The following is a 17,706-nucleotide window of genomic DNA, read 5'->3' as shown; positions in this document are numbered from 1 at the left end:
CACCATAATCCTCCTGTGTGATGTTAACTACCACCCCTCCACCAATGTCAATTTGTCTCTGTGCAGAACTATCTTCCAGTTTCCTTAAGATTTCTTCCTGGATCCCATCATGACCCATGTCTCGTTTACGACTCATGAAATGGGCATATAACTCTGTCTGGGTGATCAGGAAGTTCAGTTTTCGCTGTTGCCTCTTAGCCTAAAAGGGAAAAACGTTGAAAGTGAAAAGAGTCAAATCATCAATCATATACAGGGTAGTCAACAGCATTCACTAAACCTATACATAGTCTGCAAACAACTCCTTTACAAATTCTTTACATTAAGAAAGGGAAAAATTGCTAATGAACAAATTTTATTTATAATCAAGACAGTGGCACTAAAAGCCAGGAATAATCCTCACTTATAGGCTAATAATAACCTATATTTTGCTCTCGTTTAAAAAATGAAATCTTTTTTCCACTAGGCTGCTGTCTAAAACGCTTAATTCTTTATTTCTTTACTTTTAACAGCACTACCATACCAACTAAATTCAAACAACATATGTTACTTAATAACTTTGGTGACAAATATATGTGTACAGCTTTATTTTTAAAAACATATATGTGTTCAAAACTCTAACATTGAAAGTCAAAATAAGTGATGAAGAGCTATAAATTATTCTGCAGGAGGTATCTGAGACTAAGAAGCCTATGAAAAAAAGAAAATGCTGCCCAAAACAACCCATTGTTCATCTGTGATAATGAGAGCTACAAATCATGAATACGGACTAAATATAATATCACAAACACATAATTTTTTTTAATGAGAAAGATAAATTCAAAGTGCCTCAAATTATCTAGTAAGAAAAATAACCATTATGTCAGTAAAAATCGTTCTTCAAGATAAACAATAAAATGAGTAAGCAAATGATACAAAAGACTGAATTACAGGAAATACAGCTCACACAATAATACCAAATCAAAGGGTCATTAATTTTGCATGAACTATTTTATAGTAAAACTCCTATGAAGTATACTTGAGTTATCTTTGATCCACCTGTACAAAAGAAAAACAGTACTAAAATAAGTAACGTGGCCAAGGAAAGATATAAGTCCCAAAGTATGCGACATAAAACCAGACTCCTCCTCAGGGTTTTTCTTTTTTAAAAACATTTTAGCCAGATTCAGATTAGGGAAAAAAATCTGAGAGAAAACAGATTTCTTTTCATGAAGTATATGGATTTTCACTAAAGCTAAAGTACCATCAAGAAAACCTTTCTAAATTAAAACAAAAAAGCAACATTCCCTCGTACTGAAAGGAAGTAAATTACTATATGTTTAAATAAAGAAGGCAAATTAAGGGAACAAGGATCCATCAAAACTGTCTTAATTCAGAAACTCACAGAAAAAGATGGAAGTCAACATAATCACAGATGCAACTCTTATCAGTTAGTTACCAACATATTGAGACAATGTCAAACCTACATTATAAGCCAAGTCACTTTCAAAATTTCAAGATCTATGACTAACTCAAATGCCTATAAACTCAGTGAGCAAGTATTTCTAACAGCATCAAAAGTTTACTAACTCAAAACACATGTGTGTAAAAATACACATTGCCCAGGGACTTAAGAAACCTGGGCAAAATCTATACTGCCCATCAAAGGCATGAGACACCTCTACAGCTCTGTTTGACAGCAGTACTACTTATACCTGAAAGAAAATATCCAATCCTCCAATCCTTTTCCTTCTCCAGACCTCAACTGTCCCTCCACTCATCCCAATGAACCAATGGCAACACAGTGGCTCTGTCTTCTTAATCTCTCCTCTTGCTTACCTGAATAATATGCTCACTTGATATCAAGCTTAGCAAGAGAACTGACTGCAAGTTAAAACAGAAAAGTAGGTGGGAGAATGGGTCTCAGAAAACTGCAACCAGTCCTGATCTTCCAACAAACTGAAATTACAGCCAGCACCTGGAACTAAGCCAAGCTAAACTATAAGCTGTTCTCTTTTTCTTTCATTCCTTCCTTTTCTTTCCTTTTTTTTTGGGGGGCGGGGGGGGACGAATGTCCTCCAGAAATAAACAAAAGAATAAGGCTACAAAGAATATAAGAAATTAACACAAAAGAGAGGTGAAGGCCAGGGAGAAGACCTTACTAAAAGAATAAAAACAACTGATTTACTGGACTAAAATCACTATCCTCAAAGTCATGTGTTAAAATATTTTTTCGATGGTTTCACTGGTTAGATTTATAACTTATGAAATGTAAAACAATCTCTCAATATGGCTGCAGCTATTATGATTTTCGAACTTTCATGCTATTGCCCTACCTCCCGCATTTCTTCATCCAACTTCCGCTGCTCCAAGGCTTCCTTCTCTGCACGTTTGCGGTGTTCCTTCTCCACTTTCTCATACTTCTTCCAGTATAGAAGCATTTCCTTGGTGAGGCGGCGGGCACGAGGTAAAGTCTCCTTACAGTTTTTTTGGGCCTGCAAGGCGGCTCGACGCACCTCCTTCATGCATTGGTGGGCGAGCTGCAGATGACAACGTAGTATGACAATGGAGGAGGACCCAACACTGGGGCCAGTTCTCCCTGGACTCTAAACCACAGCATCCCTCAACTTGCCCAGTGCATATGTCGTCCTCCTATGGCCATATCTTTTTCTCTTCCAATCTGATTAACATCCCTGAACAGGAGTGTGAGCTAGTCCCAGGTCTGTGAGAAATCTACAGACCTTAGAAGATGAAAAAAATATATAGTAACCTACAATGTTCTAGGAAGTTTTGAAGTATTGTTAAACACATTACTATTAAGAGCTGTTGGGAACTCCCTGACAGCACAGTGGATAGGACTCCAAGCTCTCACTGCCAAGGGCCCTGGGGGTTCAATTCCTGCTTGGGGAACCAAAATCCCACAACCTACATGGTGTGGCCAAAAAACTAACAACAACAAAAAACAGAGTTGACAATATTTATTATATGCTAGGCACCATTCTAAGTTTAACGTAACTAATTCATTCTCCATAAAAACCCTATGAAGTTAGTATTTTATGTATAGATGAGAAAATGAGGATGAGTAGCCCAAGGACACACAACTAGTAAGCTTACCTCATCTAATTCTCACAACACTCAAAGTCGTACTGTTGTTGTTGTTGCTCAGTTGCTCAGTCCAATCCAACTCTTTGCAACCCTGTGGACTGAAGCATGCCAGGCTTCCCTGTCCATCACTATCCCCCAAAGTTTGCTCAAACTCTTGTCAATTGAGTCAGTGACAAAGTTGTATTAACTCTTTCTATGAGAAAGTATTAATACCACCATTTCTTAGATGAAGAGTCTGAGCACAGGATGATGCCATGGTTTGACCAAGGACTTAAGAGTGGGCTATGGTCTTACCCAAAAAGGTATGAAAACCAAAAAGGCAAGGAAGAGCAATTCTATTTATAAAATAGATTGAAAACATTTAGAAACTCTCTCAAGTACTATTAGATTATCAACAGGTCAAAAGAGATAAGAACAGCAAATATAGATCTAAATAACAAGAACATATTCCAGCAAAACATAAAATGGGAAATATAAAATTATAATCTTACCTTGCGGCTATTGGTGAGAAACAAGTTACGAGCTGAAGCTTTCTGCTTGTTGGCCTAAAATATTTAAAACAATATCTCAATTAGGATTCCTTTTTGAAAAAAAGATTGTGTAGACTGGTACTGTCATTTATTGATCTCTATGAAGGTTTTAAAAATGTCAAACCAAGCATATTCAAAGTACATTACTTTTTCAATTAAAAAAGACACATCACTTCCAAGAGTTATCCAAATGTACCACTCAGAACCACACATAAAGTCCTAAAGCAAAGTTAAAAAGAATAAGCTGGTGCTGTGTCTGCCTTAGATCTAATCTTCTGTATACTTCTGGGAAGAATTTAAGTTATATTTAATGCTTGAACTAGGAAAATGTAACAACATATACTAACCCTGATTAGGACACTGCTTTCTAGGGCCAGTCTGCAAAGAAGCTGAGACAGCAGGGCACTCACATACAGAAATCATTTGGAGAAAGGTGAACTAGCCTCTCAGTTTGTGATTCCAGTTCTACCTCCAGCCAAGGAACACCCACTGCCACTATTACTTAATTTAATTTCTACCACCACTTGACCTCATCTTCTTCAACATAAATTCCAAGGCAGACCTAATACAAGATGAGTCAGCAGCCCACAACCAAGTCTCAAGCTGCTTATTATGTCTTCCACTTCAATTAAAAAAAAACAAGCAACCTGGGGCTGGTGCATGGTGATGACCCACAGAGATGTTATGGGGAGGGAGGTGGGAGGGGGGTTCATGTTTGGGAACACATGTAAGAATTAAAGATTTTAAAATTAAATTTAAAAAATTAATTTAAAAAAAATAAAATAAATAAAATAAAGGCTCAAAAAAAAAAAGAAAACAAGCAACCATCTGCAATAAAAAAAACCTGATTTCCCATGAGAGCCCATTTATTTGATGTGAAGAGACAGAGCCTAGTGGCTCTCTGATTATTAAAGAACTTTCCTGACTATAAAGAACCAATAGGTTTAAAGTTACACAAAGGGCCTGAAAGTCATTTCTATAATAATCCCACCTCAGACTGTCTGATTAAGGGAATTTTTTTAGGGCTTTTATCAAAAACTTTCTCTAAAGCAGCTATTGCCACTCTAAAGATAAAAATCTAAAATATTCTCACTGAATTCCTTATCATCTGAAGGCTCTTCACCAGGTATGAAATGAATTTTTCTATAACTTTTCCCATTAAGAATATTCATACCAAGTCAACAGGGCACGTGAAAAGATGCTCAACAGCACTAATCATCAGAGAAATGCAAGTCAAAACAAAAAGGAAATAGCATCTCACACCTGTCAGAATGGTCACTATCAAGAGGACCACAAATAACAAATGTTGGAGAGGATGTGGAGAAAAGGCACACTGTTAGTGGGAATGTAAATTGGTACAGGTGCAATGGAAAACAGCATGGAGATGTCTCAAAAACTAAAAACAGAACTAGCACATCATCCAGCAATTCCTCTGCTGGGTACATATCCAGGGAAAACAAATCCATCAATTATTTTATGAAAATATTAATTGATTCAAAAAGATACATACACCCCAATGTTCACAGCAGCACTATTTACAATAGCCAAGATATGGAAGCAATCTAAGTGTCCAGCAACAGATGAACGTGTGCCATTTGCAACAACATGCATGGACCTAGAGAGTATTATGCTTAGTGAAATAAATCAGATAGAGCAAGACAGTTACCATATGTAGAATAAATTCCACTTTTATGTGGAATCTAAAATATAAACAAATGAATATAGTAAAACAAAAACAGTGTCGTAGATATAGAGAACAAACTAGTGGTTCCTAGAGGAAAGAGCGAAGAGAGGGAACAAGATAGTGATATGCGATTAACAGGTTCAAACTACTATGTTTTTTTTTATACTGAGTTGTGTGAGTTGTTTATATATTTTGTATATTAACCTTTTGCCAGTCACATCATTTGTAAATATTTTCTCCCATTTTGTAGGTTTTCTTTTCATTCGGTCAATGGTTTCTTTTGCTGTGGAAATGCTTTTAAGTTTAATTAGGTCCCATTTGTTTATTTTTGCTTTTCTTTCTTTTGCCTTAAGAGACAGATCCAAAGAAATATTGCTACAATTTATGTCAAAGGTTGTTCTGCCTATGTTTTCTTTCACGAGTTTCATATCTTATCAGATCTTCAACTCGAGTTTATTTTTGTATACGGTGTGAGGAAACTGAACTAACTTTAGAGTTATGGAAAAAGTGCAAAAAATAGAGTTCCCTTACTACTCCCCACCCCCGCTTTCCCTAATTTTAGCAATTTATATAATCATAGTACAATTATTAAGAAAGGAAATTAACACCAGCAAAGTATTGACTAAATTACAGGTCTTATCTGAATGCCAAGAATTTCTGCACTAATATCCTCTTACTGTTCCAAGATCCTAGAACAGGATCCAACAATGCATTCATTTAGTTGCTCTTCTTAATCTCTTCCTCGATGTAACATTTCCTCAATCTTTCTCTTTCATGTCCTTGACACTTTTGAAAAGCACAATCAGTTATTCTGCAAAGCGTCCCAAAATGTGTGGATTTTCTCGTGTTTCCTCAAAACTGGAATGACATTATGCACTTCAGCAAGAAAAGCAGAGAAATGAAGCACTGATGATGTACTCCTCCCAGCGTGCCACATCAAGGAGTTCATGGTATGAAAATTTATATTACTTGTGATATTTACTTTGGTCATTTGGAAAAGGTGCACTCTGCCAGTTTTGAGGCTATACAAATTCTGTTTCTCCTCTTCCGCCCTCTAATTTTAGCATTCATAAATGCATCTAGTCTGCAACAAGTATTACTGTGGTATCTGCATAAGGATAATTTTATTTTCTTCTTTCTTTCTATATATATTAACTGAAATTTCATACTGAAAGGTAGAGATGCTCTGTCTAGACCTTTGTCTATTCAGGTATTTATGAAGTACGGACTGATAACTATTTCTTTTATTCTGTGGGTTAAAATTCAGTATCATTATTATTTTGTTGCTCAAATTATTCTAACTTTGGCCATGAAGTGGTCCTTTAAGTTTGTTCCTGTGTTCTTTTGACAAACCCCTCCTTCCTCTCCAACTTTTTTCAGAACTTCCTTACTTTCTAGCAGCACTTAAAAGTGTTTTAAGGTTTATTTTGCTGGTTTTTTGGCGGGGGTTAGGAGGGGACAGAGGGCAGAGGGGTGAGTAAAGGCTATGCTGTGTGGCTTGTGGAACCTTAGTATCCCAACCAGGGATTGACGCACCAAGTTCTAACCATTGGACCATGAGAAAATTCCCTAAGGTTCATTTTGCATTCTCCCTGCTGAGTTCTGGAATATGGTACTTCTTTAAGGAGCCCTGATTCCTTTTACTAGAGAATAAAAGTTGTTTAGAAACCAAGAACTGGTTGCCAGGTATCCTCATTGTTACTAGGGTGTCACTGCTACTAGAGGTAGAAGAAAAAACATACATACACACCCAAGTATATCTCTGTATCTGGGTGTGTATATAAAACCATGAATTTATACTGATACCTCTGATTCCAATCAAATTTCATGGGCTTCATTTTAACTTTCCCCTTCCTTCTTACTTTTAATTTCTTTCTCCAGAAGTGAAAACTGGCACTCACATACAATGTATTTACTGATTTGTTCAATGCCAATATACACATAAAGTAGTTTCAAAACTGTTAACCTAGACCCCTGGGAGAAACACTTTTTCTGTGTCAATCATGGCATTTACGTATAGCTCCATCAGTCCTTACCCTTTCATATCTGATCAAAATACTGTTTCCCTCAGTTACTTATATGAGTTCCTTGTTCCACACTCCCTGTAACTTGATTATATTACTCATTTCTAATACAGTTAAGTATATTTGTTCCTATTTTTATTCCATTTTGCCCACACATCCCCCTAACCTTCCTCTCTAGCCACATCCTGACTGGCTTGATATTTTATTTTGAAGTATGTCAGAGACACATAAAACATTAGTATGGTTCTGAAAATCAGCCTTGTACAAGATACACTCAAAGACTTCCTCCTCATCCCTGCTACCCTGTTCCCATTCCTTCCCTTCTTTCTATCCTTTTCCCACCTGCCCTTTATAAGGAATCAATCACTTTAATTTCTGGTTGACCCTTCTTGAATTTCTTTTGAACAGGTATTTGTGCATTTTCTTAATATTCCCTTTGTTCTCACATGAAGGGTATATTTACTTTTTAATGTTTTGCCTCTTTCATTTAACTGTATGTCCTAGAAATTACTTTATATCAGCTCAGAGAGGTCTTCCTCATTCTTTAACAGCAATATGATAATCCACTGAGTAGACCTGTCATCGTTTAATTCAACCCCCATATATGGACATTTAGACTGTTTTCATTATTTTGCAATTACAAATAATGCTACAATGAATAACCTCATTTACATGTATTTTGTGTGTTTACTTTAAGGTAGATTCCTAGAAGTGGAAGTACTGATTTGAAAGGTAAATACATCTGTTGCCAACTTTCCCTCTAATACAGTTCTAATTTGTATTCCGAGCAGTAATGCATGAGACCACCTGTTTGCCCAAAGGCTCCTTAATAGAATGAATTGTTATATTTTAAAATTTTTGCCAGTGTAATAGGTGACAAATAGTTTTATTTTTGTCTAAGGGTACCTAATTGGTTTTTCATTTGTATTACCCCAATTATGAGACACTTTGAACTAAATCTGTGGTAATTTTTCCCCTCAATTGTTAAGTTCTTTCTGCTATTGTTGGAGACAATGGCCTTGTAACTATAGTATTCAATGTAAATAATGTCTCATAATTTGTCAGCTGTCTTTTGTCAGGCAAACTCTTATTTTTATGTGGTCAAATTTAAGAGTATTTTCTTATATTACATCTGGATGTTGAATTATAAAAACTCTTTCCTACACAAAAATTAGATTAGAAATGCAATCATTTTATTCTAATATTTGTATGATTTCATTTTTTTACACTGACATCCCAAATCCATTTAGAGTATATGTGTGAAACACAGACCTAATTTTACCTTTTTTTGAAAAGGCTATCTAGTTGTCCAGCACCACTTAGTAAATGTACTAGTCTATCTGCCTATTCATGTGTCAATATCATGCTATTTTAATTGCAGAGATTTCACAGTGTGTTTGAACGTTTGGGAAGGTTTTTTTACTTTTTCTCTAGCAATTCTTGCATACTGACTTTTTCCACAGAGTTTAGAATCAGCTTCTAAATTCATGAAATATCCTGTTCATATTTCAATTAAGGTTGCACTCAATTTATAATGAAGCAATTAATTGAATAAAATGCAAACCAATGGTGAATCTAAGGAATACAGACATTCCTTGCATTATTTCTGCAACTTTTAAGTTTGAAATTAGCAAATCAAACTAAAACATTCAAACAAATTAAAAGAGCAAAATGAATGCTTATATATGTTTTTCCTAATCATTCACATTTTCTTCTAATACCTGTGATTATTCAGTAACATCTACATGTTTACGGTGTCTAAGAAAACACATCTCCATCATATTGTTTTAATCTCCTGTATTATCACTTTAAATTTTGCTGTCAAGTCTCTATTATTTTATGTAAGAAAATTGTATTTCTTCCTCAAAGAGGTCTCCCTCCATTTTTTTGGCAAAGGAGCATAACACAACAATTAAATCCTTATCAAATTCTAGAAAATCAATTAACCAAGGAGAGAACTATCCAGGATTCTCCTAATTCCAATAGATAGTTTCTTCCTGAATCCTGTGAAAGAATCCAGCTCCCCCAGCTTCTTTTTGGAGGGCACGCAGAGAAAATTCTACCTGGAAGCACTGACTGACCTTTGGTAGTTCCTTCTTCACAATGCTGAGCCACACTTTCCTGCGACGGGCATTGAGCTGCTCAATCGATAAGTGCTTCTTCTTGGTGCCAGGAGGAGGTGCATCATGAGAGAACTTGGCAAAGACTTTGGTCTGGTGGTGGTGGCGACGAGGGGATTCTTCAGAGGAAAGTTCTTCATCTCTTCGCCTTTTCTTCTTCACTTTTTTCAACTTAGCTGCAAAGGAACAGACTCTCAGAAGGTTGCCTTTCTTTTCTTCCACAGGAGAAAGTCATAAAACAACCTTATCACTTTAAGAAAAATCAAGATTCTTTTCTCATTCCACTTAGACTAGCAATGTTTATCCCTTTATCTATCCAGGTCCATGAATATTCCAAGAAGATCACACTACCTTGGAAAAGAACACTGGATATCCCTGTTTACATGAATGAGAAATAAAACAGAATGTTGAGAACTGTATTTCTTTTGAACCCAACAATAGGAAGGGAGGCTTACAAATTATCATGAGCTCAAGTAATGATCAGAAGGAAGGAAAAATTTCTATTTGGTGGCAATGTGAAGTGACTAAAAAAAAATAATAACAGAGAAATAATGCATTTGCTGATATTACACTAAGATCTGTGAAAAGAAAATTATACATGAAGGAAAAACCTAGCTTGAAAGGGAGGGTAGAAGGACGAGAGACTACAGAGATAAAACAAGGAGGATGTGGAAGAAACAAGGGAAGAAGGCTAAAAAGAGTTTTTCTGAATAGCGTTTTTAGGGGAATAAAATCTGCCTAGTACAGATAGTCTAAAACTTTCCTTTCCATTTCCTTCCTGATTTCCAGACTCTTGGAACTCAAAAGAGGAAAGAGACATTTCCTGGCAAACATGCAAACAAATACTCCTGAAGATCAGGAGGTGATCTATTTTAAATCACTACATACAGCAACAATTATATCTTATTCCAAATACTTCAGGTTACTCCTCATACCTCCCTATGTAACCAACTTCTTTCTCTCCCAGAATACTTTCACTATTTAGACAGTATGTAGAAGAAAAAAAAGGAATAAACTAATCGGCTTAAACCTCCGACAAAGAATCTATAGTTCTCATGTCTTCATAATTCTAGAAAAGATCACAAACCAAACAAAATAAGTTCAGTTATATTTAAAATTAGTGATGAGATAAAGGAGGCTAGGGTTTTTCAGATGAAGCAAATTTCTACTACATGGATTACGTTCAAAGTCCAAATGCACCTGAAACTGAGAATGAGTAAAGGTAGAAGGCAAGTCAATATGCTTACCTTTAAGTTTCTTTTCTTCCTTGAATTTCTTTTTTTTGGGTCCTAGAAGGTGCCGCTGCTGCTCATAGAAAGGGTCATAGGTGGAGAGCAGCCCTGCACTGTAGTACTGGTACTGCTGCAACTAAAACAGGCAAAGACATGATGCTTAGAAGGGCCCGTCTCTCTTACAGCTCAGTCTTCAAATCATCGCTATTTAAAAAAGCCATTCCAGAGGAAAAACCACAGTTGCTACATGTACTGTTCTTCCCATATATGTATTCTTATAGTATAAAAAGACCAATGAAGATCTAATACATCAAAGTGAATTATTTCCTTAACTTCAAAACAAAATGGTTTCACTGGTTATGCACACAGCAAGTTGTTGAAAATAACTTAAAAAATCAAACAAACAAAAATCCTTCATAATTCTGAGTCTCCACCAGAGTATTTACTTTGCTCTGACACATATTTGTCATTGCCGAAAGGTCTCCTCTTGAATTCATCAACAAGAAACAAACATATTTCTATTACCAATAGGTCCTCAGATTTACTAAGATTCCTAACACCTGCTTTTCTAGCTCTTAGTTTTATATTTGGTTTGAATAGTCCCCAGCCATCCAATTCTTCATTGTTTGAATTCTTCTCTCTTCATTTCCCACTAAGAGAGTTTGACATTATACATAGTGTTTTTGTTACCAGAATTCAAACATACGAATAATCTACTTTTTTCTGTCCAAAGAGTAATCTTTTCAAACATTTCATTTAAATTGACTTCCAAAGTTCAATGGGTAACCATGATGATAAATAAATAAAATTAGGTAGTCCATTGTTGAATCTCTTTCCTGAATTATAGCCAAATGAATTGTTCAAGGACTGAAGCTAGCATAGGAGAGTGCCGTGAAGAACTACTACAAGGTCTATTAAAACATTCATCGAACTGCACACTTAAAATCTGTGAACTTTTTCACATGTGCGTTTTACTTCAATTTAAAATAAACAAAACCAAATGTTTTGAATGCTGCTGCTGCTAAGTTACTTCAGTCATGTCCAACTCTGATCCCACAGACAGTAGCCCACCATGCTCCTCTGTCCCTGGGATTCTCCAGGCAAGAATACTGGAGTGGGTTGTCATTTCCTTCTCCAATATTTTGAATACCAATTGCCTTAGCACTGTACTTTAAGAAGGAACTCCTTGTCTAAGTCAGACGTCATATATTTTACTATCTGTCACTTCTACAGGTTTATAACTTTTAACATATTATTCAAAGCTTTCTAAACTCACTTTGGACCTTAATGGTGGAAAGCTTTTAGGTCTTCAAATATCCTATTACTCATGTACAAAGTGTTGAGACTTCTGACAAAAATCAGAAGGCATTGATAACAGCATGCAAATAACTGCCACTTAAATCATCAATCTAATGTTATTATGTGAAGAAAAGGAGTTTTTCCAAGATAGGAACACTTTCAAAAAAACAACTGCATTAAAAAAGCAACCATAAGAATTTTAAATGGTGCCTTGGAAAACAGGCTGACAGTTCCTCCAAAAGCACAGAGTTACCATATGACCCAGTGATTCTTTTCCTCAGTATACGGTCAAGAGAATAAAACAAACTCACACAGAAAACCTATACACAAATCTTCATGGCAGTATTATTCATAAGAGCCAAAAAGTGAAACAGCTCAATATTCATATCTATGATCCATAAAGCTCAAAAAGTAGAAGCAATCCAATTAGTTCATCAAATGATGCATGGATAAATAAAATACAGTATGTCCATACAATGGAATATTATTTGGTAATAAAAAGGAAAGAAGTACTAATAATACATGTTACAACATGAATGAACTCTGAAAATATGCTAAGTGAGAGAAGCTGGACATAAAGCACCACATGTTCCATTTGTACAAAATGTCTAGACTAGGCAATTTATAGAGAAATGGTGGATTGATAGCTGCCTGGAGCAGAGCGGAATGAAGAGAATGAGAGGGAAGTTTCCTAGTAGCTAAGTGGTTAAGATTCCAGGCTTTCATTTCCGTGGTCTAGGTCAATCTCTTATCAGGAAACAGATTCCTTAAGCTACAAGGAACAGCCAAAACTAAAAAAAAATTTGAAAAACAGAATGAGGAGCAAGAACTAAGTGGAATGAGACTTCTTTTTGGAGAAAATATTCTGAAATTAGATAGTGATGACAGTTACAAGTTCTAGAATATACCAAGAACTGAACGGTATACATTAAAACACTGAACTTTTTTGGCATGTGAAATGTTTTTCAATTATTAGAACAACTACAACCACCATCTAAATATAAAGTTACAAAGATATAGTTACAATTAATATAAACCAGAGGGTAAACACCCAGCATGAAAACCTGAGATTTCTCCTGGAACTCTTTACCTCCTTCTCTTTACTATACTTATTCTGGTGAAGTTTCTTATACTTGTGCAGTCGCAACATATTATGAAGATCTTCTCTGCTGAGACTGAGTTCTTCCTCTTCGTCATCATCATCTTCTCCTTCATCGTTGTCTTCACTATGAGAATCTGCCTCACTGGATTCATCACTCAGCAAAATGCTCTGAAAAAGGGAGGAAATGGAAATGGAACCTCTGATATGAAACAATTACTTTCATAATCCAAGGATTCTTTTTTCCACTTTTCAAAACAACAAAAACAGCTGGAGGATAATCATTCTGGTTTCCCTTATACTATTCTTTACCAATTCAACTGAAAAACAAAAAGGTAATCAATTAAACCTACTACGTCAAGGCTGTATATTGTCACCCTGCTTATTTAACTTATATGCAGAGTACATCATGAGAAATGCTGGGCTGGATGAAGCACAAGCTGGAATCAAGATTTCCAGGAGAAATATCAATAACCTCAGATATGCAGATGACATCACCCCTATGGCAGAAAGTGAAGAGGAACTAAAAAGCCTCTTGATGAAAGTGAAAGAGGAGATTGAAAAAGCTGGCTTAAAGCTCAACATTCAGAAAACTAAGATCATGGCATCTGGTCCCATCACTTCATGGCCAATAGATGGGGAAACAGTGGAAACAGTGGCAGACTTTATTTTTGGGGCTCCAAAATCACTGCAGATGGTGACTGTACCCATGAAATTAAAAGACGCTTACTCCTTGGAAGAAAATTTATGACCAATCTAGATAGCATATTCAAAAGCAGAGATATTACTTTGCCAACAAAGGTCCGTCTAGTCAAGGCTATGGTTTTTCCAGCGGTCATGTATGGATGTGAGAGTTGGACTGTGAAGAAAGCTGAGCGCTGAAGAATTGATGCTTTTGAACTGTGGTGCTGAAGACTCTTGAGAGTCCCTCGGACCGCAAGGAGATCCAATCAGTCCATTCTAAAGGAGATCGGTCCTGGGTGTTCTTTGGAAGGAATGACAGTAAAGCTGAAACTCCAGTACTTTGGCCACCTCGTGTGAAGAGCTGACTCATTGGAAAAGACTCTGATGCTGGGAGGGATTGGAGGCAGGAGGAGAAGGGGACGACAGAGGATGAGATGGCTGGATGGCATCACCGACTCAATGAACCTGAGTCTGAGTGAACTCCGGAGTTGGTGATGGACAGGGAGGCCTGGCATGCTGTGATTCAAGGGGTCGCAAAGAGTCGGACACAACTGAGTGACTGAACTGAACTGAAACCTACTGATCCCCAAGTAAAAAGCACTAAAACATAAGAAATGCTATCAAAAGCAACAAGGCTAAATTTCACTTAGTATATATACTACACATAAGATAATTTAACTAAATGTCAAATTCTAAGACAAAAAACTAACCAAAAGCTAAAAAACTAGTATACCATAAAAGGGAATATAGAATGCTAGTTGTGATGGCTGATAAAGGAGAAACAACCCCAAAATCCATTAAAAGACGAATGGATAAACAAAATGTGGTATTATCCATATAACAAAGTATTATTTGGCAACTGAAATGAAGGAAGGAGTACTGACGTGCTGTAACATCAATGATCGTTGAAAATGTTATGCTAAGTAAAAGAACCCAGACAAAAAAGGCCACATTTAATGTTTCCATTTATATGAAATGTCTAGAACAGGCAAATCCACAGAGACAGAAAACAGGTTAATGGTTGTGAAGGCCTGGGGAAACTAGAGAATGAGTAACTGCTAATGAGTAGAATTTCTTTCTGGAGTGATGAAAATGCTCTTGAATTAGGCAGTGGTGATGGCTGCAATAACTTTATGAATGTACTCAAAATTATTAAATTATAAATTTTAAAAGGGAATATTTAATGGCATGTGAATTATATCTTGATTTTTAAAAATATGATGGCGAAGCATAGAGGTTACTGCACTCCCAACAGTTTAAAACCTCACTCACATGAAGCAAATCAGGACTTTACTGAGTCTTTTAAATGCCCTGGTGATAAAAATGAAAGGATAACTTTAAACCACATTGAACTCTTCACAAGAAAAGTATGAAACAGAGAAATAATTAGTTTCATTAGAAGAAAGGCTATCCTTAATTGAATTGAGCTAATGACAGTAATCTTGTAAGAGTGTAAATGAGATTACGTCACTCCCTTGCTTACAAATACTCCAACTGCTTACCACTGTAACCCAAGAGTTAAAATACAAATTCAACACAGTGTACAAGGCCCAACATGATAAGCCAACCTCAGCTTCTACTATCCTCTTACTGTACTCCAGCTGTATCAGCCTTCATTACTTCCCCAAACATACCAAGTTGCTTCGTCCCTCAGGACTTCTGCCATTTTTCCTTCTTACTGAAATGCCTTTATCTTAAACCTTCAGAGAGTTCTCTCTGATCATTCAGCTAAAATGTTACCTCTTTAAAGAAACTATTTATTTACTTATGTACAGGCTTACTCCCTCCATTAGAATGTAAGCTACTCAGGGTGGGAACTCTATGTATCTATGTACAACAATGTTGCCCAAGGCAGGATGCCTCAATCAACATCTGCTGAATGAATGAACTACTCAGATACAAATAAAAAATAAACTGTCCTTACAAGCCAGTAAAGGCAAGGATCTAATCTATTTCTGTACTCCCTTGCTTAGCATAGGGCTTTATTCCTAAAAACTTTGTTAAAATGAACTTTGCTGAGTCCTCTAGACTTTTCTCTATAATCTCTTAAAACACCACCCAGAATAAAAAACTCCTGTCTAGGAAAATCTCTGCCAGTGTACCAAAATTAATCAGTTACTTTTCTATTTGTAATTTTAGTGGGTTATTTAAATTATAAACGTTCTACCTTATCTCTTACCTTTAGCCACTTTCTGCTTTTCTTCAACTTAGAGAAGTTATATAAATTCCCTTTGTCAAATTTTGATTCTGTGTAAAGAAATACAAAGAATTAAAAAAAAAAGAAAGGACAACTGACCCAAGAAAACTGATAGTTCAAAAAGGGATCTCATACCACACTAACCTGACTGTAGAACTCCATTCAATGAGTATGTGTTTAACATTTCAGAAGTGCTTGCTCCAGAAGTCTCACCAAGCAATGAATTTGGAGGTTCTTCCTTAACTTGTATCAAGGGATCTCCAGACTGAGGTAATAGAGGATTACTGTCATCCAGTCCATCTTCACTTTCATCACTACAGATTAAAGAATGATGAATCCACAATAAAAACTGACCCAGAAAAATATTATAATTTATGATTAGTAGACTAAACACTTTACAGAAGAAATTGATCCTTTGGTTAAATTGACTGTATTTTATTTGAAAGAGAGAAGGGAAAAAAAATTTCTAAAACCAGTAAGATATTTTAACCCTAAAATCTACAGGAATAATGGGAATCAGAACTGTGGTAAAACATTACATTGGGAAGATGGAATACCATACCTAGAAATATTCCTGTTGAAGATGGCTGATGTTTGTCGCAGGAAATGGTCCAATCGGAGGGCCCTCTCCAGGTATTGAAGGTAGAGGGGCTTTGCCAGCTCAGTGCAGCCGCCATCGTCCCCGGCACCCAACTCCGAGGCCATAGAACAAATCTGTCTTCATGCACAAGGGTTTCCGACTGCACAGCTGCAGAATGGAGATAAGCAGTACAAAGATGAAATGCTATTCCCTCTCCCTTTATTTTGCCTGCTTGCTACCAATGTGAAGAGAAATCAAAATATAAGTCTACAGATGATAAGGCACTGCCTCCTAATGCAAAGGCAGAAGTTAAAAGGAAGAAAAAAAATCAAAATATAGAAATACTGTCATCTATCATTATGAAAATTCATGATACTTTTAATAACTACTCACAACTATCCAAATCTGTACCATAAATTCACTGTTGTACATCTCATTGAGGAGCACTTGTTCTCAGCATCACCCTTCCAAACAGCTACTTCCTTTTTCATTTTGTATTTACATTCATACGTATGTGTGAGGTAGTAATTGTAATCCATTTACAAAGGATTAGATACACTGGCAAAGTATTTTACTATACACTCTCTTATAAATATGCCATTAAATATAAAGATTTAGAAATGATTTTTAAAACTGGAGCAAACAGAATAAAAGTGAGAGTGAGAAACCTGAGCATTTTCTTTGCTACCTTATGTTGTTAAGGAGAATGTTAGAGACAGGACATCTTCACTAGAGAATTGACATGACAACTTTCCCCCAACTCTCTTTCATGTAACATCTACCTCATAACTGGGTCTCTTTAAAGAGTTATGCGGTTGAGCCAGGATTAAATAATGGGACAATACAGAGCAATTAGCCCACCATCTGACACACAGTGAGTACTCAACAAATATTAACAGTAAATTATTTTGTAAAGTTGATAATCCAATAAATTCAGGTATAATCTTTAAAGGAAACCAAAGTATCTTTATATTGAGTTGTCTTCTCTTTTTATTATGAAGCATTAGTCACTCAGTCATATCGGACTCTTTGTGACCCCATGGACTGTAGCCTGCCAGGCTCCTCTGTCAATGGGATTCTCTAGGCAAGAATACTGGAATGGGTTACCATTCCCTTCTCCAGGAGATCTTCCCAACTCAGATATCAAACTCAGGTTTCCTGAATTGCAGGCAAATT

At 36.1% G+C, this 17,706-nt stretch overlaps 1 protein-coding gene across 1 annotated transcript in view; it reads right to left on the bottom strand.

Moving 5' to 3' along the window:
* The window catches only part of INO80 (INO80 complex ATPase subunit), a 92,877-nt gene extending 76,222 nt beyond the window's left edge, over positions 1-16,655 (bottom strand). The window contains exons 1-9 of the mRNA XM_068964067.1: positions 16,513-16,655; positions 16,095-16,264; positions 15,933-16,000; positions 13,061-13,240; positions 10,687-10,807; positions 9,401-9,615; positions 3,573-3,626; positions 2,313-2,516; positions 4-199 (exon numbers count right to left, since the gene is read on the bottom strand). Of these exons, the coding sequence (XP_068820168.1) occupies positions 4-199; positions 2,313-2,516; positions 3,573-3,626; positions 9,401-9,615; positions 10,687-10,807; positions 13,061-13,240; positions 15,933-16,000; positions 16,095-16,264; positions 16,513-16,655 (1,351 nt within the window). The remainder of the gene's footprint in view (positions 1-3; positions 200-2,312; positions 2,517-3,572; positions 3,627-9,400; positions 9,616-10,686; positions 10,808-13,060; positions 13,241-15,932; positions 16,001-16,094; positions 16,265-16,512) is intronic.
* Positions 16,656-17,706: the final 1,051 nt, after the last annotated feature.

Source organism: Capricornis sumatraensis, chromosome 2 (genome assembly GCF_032405125.1).
Source record: "Capricornis sumatraensis isolate serow.1 chromosome 2, serow.2, whole genome shotgun sequence".
In the NCBI taxonomy this organism is placed as follows: Eukaryota; Metazoa; Chordata; class Mammalia; order Artiodactyla; family Bovidae; genus Capricornis; species Capricornis sumatraensis.
Note: the sequence above shows the minus strand (reverse complement) of the source record. Positions and strands in the feature narration are given on the sequence as shown.